The 4,462-nt window shown below is 42.2% G+C and overlaps 1 protein-coding gene across 1 annotated transcript; it reads left to right on the top strand.

The window, feature by feature from the left end:
* The first annotated feature begins 653 nt into the window (after positions 1–653).
* Positions 654–1,728, top strand: LOC129737817 (uncharacterized protein K02A2.6-like). The gene is made up of 2 exons (XM_055728978.1): positions 654–1,494; positions 1,547–1,728. Exons 1-2 carry the CDS (start codon positions 654–656, stop codon positions 1,726–1,728), a joined length of 1,023 nt encoding a protein of 340 aa, XP_055584953.1.
* The last annotated feature ends 2,734 nt before the right edge of the window (positions 1,729–4,462 follow it).

Genomic DNA, 4,462 nt, shown 5'->3' with positions numbered 1-4,462 from the left:
GAAACTGAACGACGTTATGCCCAAACGGAGAAAGAAGCTCTTGCCCTTGTTTGGGGGGTGGAACGTTTCAGGATCTACCTTCTGGGAATACGTTTCGAGCTGGAGACAGATCATAAACCTCTTGAGGCTATATTTTCAAGAAACTCAAACCCCTGCCTCCGTATAGAACGTTGGGTATTACGCCTTCAAGCATTCAGTTATGTGGTGGTATATAGGAAAGGAAAATCGAATATTGCAGATTCTTTGTCTCGATTGAGTCGATCGAATACGGTTAGACCTTTTGATCCGGAGTCAGAAATGTATATACGTAGCGTCATAGAAACGGCAGCAATCGATATCGATGAAGTGGAGGCAAAATCGGAATCCGATCTCGAGCTTAGTGAACTCCGAGAATGTTTGAATAGAGGCATTTGGAACTATACATCGAATTTAATCAAACCATACCACGCATTCAGGAATGAGTTGGGCACCGTCGGGAAGCTTATTGTTAGAGGCTCTAAACTTGTCAAGAACTCAGACAACGCATGGTACAGTTGGGTCACGAAGGGCATCCAGGAAAAACTAAAATGCAACAACGCTTGAGGAGCACCTGTTGGTGGCCTGGAATGGATGAATCAATTGCTAAAGCTGTTGATTATTGTGAAGGATGTAGAATGGTTGGTAATCCAGAACGCCCTGAGCCAATGCAACGTCGAAAATTACCCGAAGCACCGTGGATAGACCTCGCTATCGACTTCTTAGGACCTTTACCATCAGGAGATTATCTTTTAGTAATTATCGATTATTTCAGTCGATATAAGGAGGTTGAGATCATGCGTAAAATTACAGCGGGAGAGACAGTTGAACGATTAGAGAAAATCTTTACCAGGTTGGGATATCCAAAAACACTTACGCTGGATAACGGACGGCAGTTTGTAAGTACTGAATTCGACAATTACTGCAAAGTAAGAGGCATCACAGTTAACAGAACAACGCCGTACTGGCCGCAAGAAAACGGTTTGGTTGAGCGCCAAAATCGTTCTCTGGTAAAGCGTTTAAAAATAAGCCAAGCATTGAATAGAGATTGGAAACACGATTTGTTGACTTACCTATCTATGTACTATTCTACGCCCCATAGTACGACTGGTAAAACTCCATCCGAACTCATGTACGGCAGAAATGTAAGAACGACGATTCCAGCCTTAACCGACTTAAGTTCTGCGGTGCCGTGTACTGACTACAGAGATCGAGACCAACTAGCTAAACAGAAAGGGAAGGAACATGAGGATCGGCGTAGGCGTGCCAAGCTGTCTGAGTTAGTTGTTGGAGATAAGGTCTACATGAAAAACGTTCTTCCGGGAAATAAGCTCACTCCCACTTTTGATAACAAAGTCCTGACGGTCAAGTCCAAACAAGGGCCTAGAGTAACGGTACAGAACGATGAAACGGGTAAGCTGTACGAAAGGAATTCAACCCATCTTAAAAAGATTTTAATTGATAACTCTCTAGCCAAAGGTATAGTAAAACATAGCTTGTCACTTTCAATTCTCATTTTAACTTATTTCAGATAATCCCGTAGATGATGATGGCAGCGATACCGAGGATTTCAGAGGGTTTCCAGATGAGTCAGGGAACAATGACGCATCGCCGTCACCCTCGACTGCCGTCGTAGATATTGGGAAGCGTAATAAGAGACAGCGGAAAATCACTATGCCTAAACGGTTGGACGATTGTTTGATGAAATTCTAAACGTTGTTATCTTATATTGAAGGGGAGATGTGATGATGTATCTGTATCTTTATGCACATTATCTGTGCCACTGTTATACCTTACCTTGATATACTGTGACATTGGTCATTATAATAAACAGACTAGAAAAGTGAACCACGCGTTATTTGTACCTGAAGATATTATTACACTGGGCATCAGCCGATTAATTAGCCGATTTCGTAGGCATATCAAATAGGGTGATTAGTAGCCTGATTGTGTAGAAACCGACTAAATCGCCTGATTTGTAGGGCGATAAAGTTGATGAGAAATTCAACGTTCGGCTATTTAATAGGGGTATCAAACGAGCTATTTAGTATTAACCACCCGACTAAATAGGTTTATTAGTCACATGATCTAGTTAAATAAACCTACCACCCTACCCAATCGTACTAAATAGCCGGATTAATTGATCGCAAAAATTGTTTTTTCTTCCTACCACCCAACTCAAACCGACTAAATAGCCGAATTGAATAACCGCAAAAATCGATGTTTTCCTACCACCCTACCTAAACCAACTAAATAGCCGGATTGATAGACCGCAGAATATAGAATCATCCGACTAAATAGGGCGATTTAGGTACGTTGTACATTTTTGTATCTCGGAGCGAGTCCAGTAGATGTATTTTTATATTTATTTTTATTACAAATATGTCCAGTGGTTGGCGAAGTAAATTTCTGGCCGGTAGCCTGATGGCAGAGGCACGAACCAAGGCTTCCGTAAACTTCAGACTCAACAGCAGCTCGTACCTCAAGGCGGAAATACGTTCCAGCTCCTCCACCCAACCGGTACAAACGGATTTCGAGAGCTGAATGTTTTTCTATTGAAATAAAAGGAACACAATCAAACTAAATTCCAAACAAATTTTTTATTCCATCAACTCACCTGCGGCACCTCATCCAGAAACTGGCCCACGGCGAGGGCGTCGTTAGCGAACACTTTCGATTACGGCTTCAGGCATGCCCGGCAAACGTCCGGGAACTTGGTCGTCATGACGGAATCGATAGAAATGCGCTCGCCACTAAAACAAACTCATCACACAACAGAACATCCATCTGAATCATGTACACCTTCGATTATTACGGCTTCAGGCACTTCGGGAACTTCGTCAGGTTGACGTCGTCATGACGGAACCGATAGAAACTAATTCAGTTATGACCATTCCATACTAAATAGGCTTAAAGTTTGCCCCCCCCCCCCCCCAATAACGTTGATCAACTTATCGTGCTACCAAATCATGCGTAATTGTGTGAGCCTACTTATCAGCCGATTTAGTATGGCACCTATTTCATATTCAAGCGTAGCCCGATTAATCGGCATACTAAATAGGGTCATTGATTTAGTATGGTGATTCGTAGCCAGACTAAATCGGCACCCTACTAAATATGTGAACGGCGAAATTTGTCAGCTGTCAAATTTCCTATCGGGAATATGATAGTTTTGCATCACGCATTTGTCAACATTGAAATTTCATTTTTTTTTTTCCTTGTAGGTGAGAGCCCACTGATACCAGTAGTTGATCTATTGTGGTATTTACCCCGCGTTACTGTATGCTATCAGACTCCCCTGCACTATTGATTGAAGTAAAACTTGATTACTGTTTGGGCATCTTGTCCCAATCGGGTATGATATCAAAGATATATGATATAACCTTCTTAGGACTGTCTGATAGGATATGTCTTGTGCACATTACGCTTATTAATTTAGCCTCAAGTATACGTTCTCTTCGATGTATTAGGGCGCAGCAGTTGCATAGAAGATGCTCTGCAGTTTCTTTTTGAACCCGCAGAACCGACAGTCGTCGTTTTGAATAATGTTTATCCGTTTGAGATGTTGTTTTGTTGGAGAATGTCCGGTCAAGAGACCTGTGTAAGTACTTAACTCGTGCTTACTTAAGTTCAACATGTTTTTGGAAAGTCGTGCGCTTGGTTCAATGAATCTTTCCGCCTGAGCTGCTCCCTCTGCTGTTCTCCAGTTGGAGCCAATAGTGGTGCTTTCCCAGTTCTTGAGTTCCATATTTAAGTCACTCCTCGATACTCCGCAGAAAGGTTCAGGTCCAATTAACAGGCCCTAAGATCCTTCCCTAGCTAGCTGGTCTGCTTCTTCGTTCCCTAGATTACCGCAGTGGCCTGGAACCCAGAATAAAAATACTCTGTTCCGTATGGCCAGGTTTCTTAGTGCAACAATACACTCCCATACTAGCTTGGAGTAACTTGTGATTTTTGAGAGTCTCAAGGCACTACGTTCTTCCTCTAACTCAATAAATTGATGTAGTGGCAGATTAGTTAGTAGTTCAGAGCCTCGCTTGATGTGCTTCGCATAGCGCCAGTTAAATAGCGTTGCTATTCTTTGAAGCTTCGCTAGTTTCTTCCGGGCCGTAGCTTGCACAGTTTTGGTCCACCATACTAAGGAGGCATAGGAGATTTTGAGTCTTATTATAGCTGTGAATATCCAATGGATGATTTTCGGCCTTAGTCCTCATTTTTTTCCCTACTCCTTTGAGGCAAACCCATAGAGCTGTTGTAGCCTTGGCTATTACATGCTCTAATTGTGAGTTCCATGATAGTTTTGAGTCTAGTATGATTCCTAGATATTTCACCTGTGATTCGAAGTTTAACACTTCTCCATCTAGTGTTAGAGGTTTAAGTGCAGTTTTTCGTCTCGTAGTGAATGCTATCACAGTAGTTTTGGAAAGGTAAATGTTCAGTCCCTCTT

This window comes from Uranotaenia lowii, chromosome 1 (genome assembly GCF_029784155.1).
Source record: "Uranotaenia lowii strain MFRU-FL chromosome 1, ASM2978415v1, whole genome shotgun sequence".
NCBI classification, from domain to species: domain Eukaryota; kingdom Metazoa; phylum Arthropoda; class Insecta; order Diptera; family Culicidae; genus Uranotaenia; species Uranotaenia lowii.
This window is presented reverse-complemented; position numbering and strand designations above follow the sequence as displayed.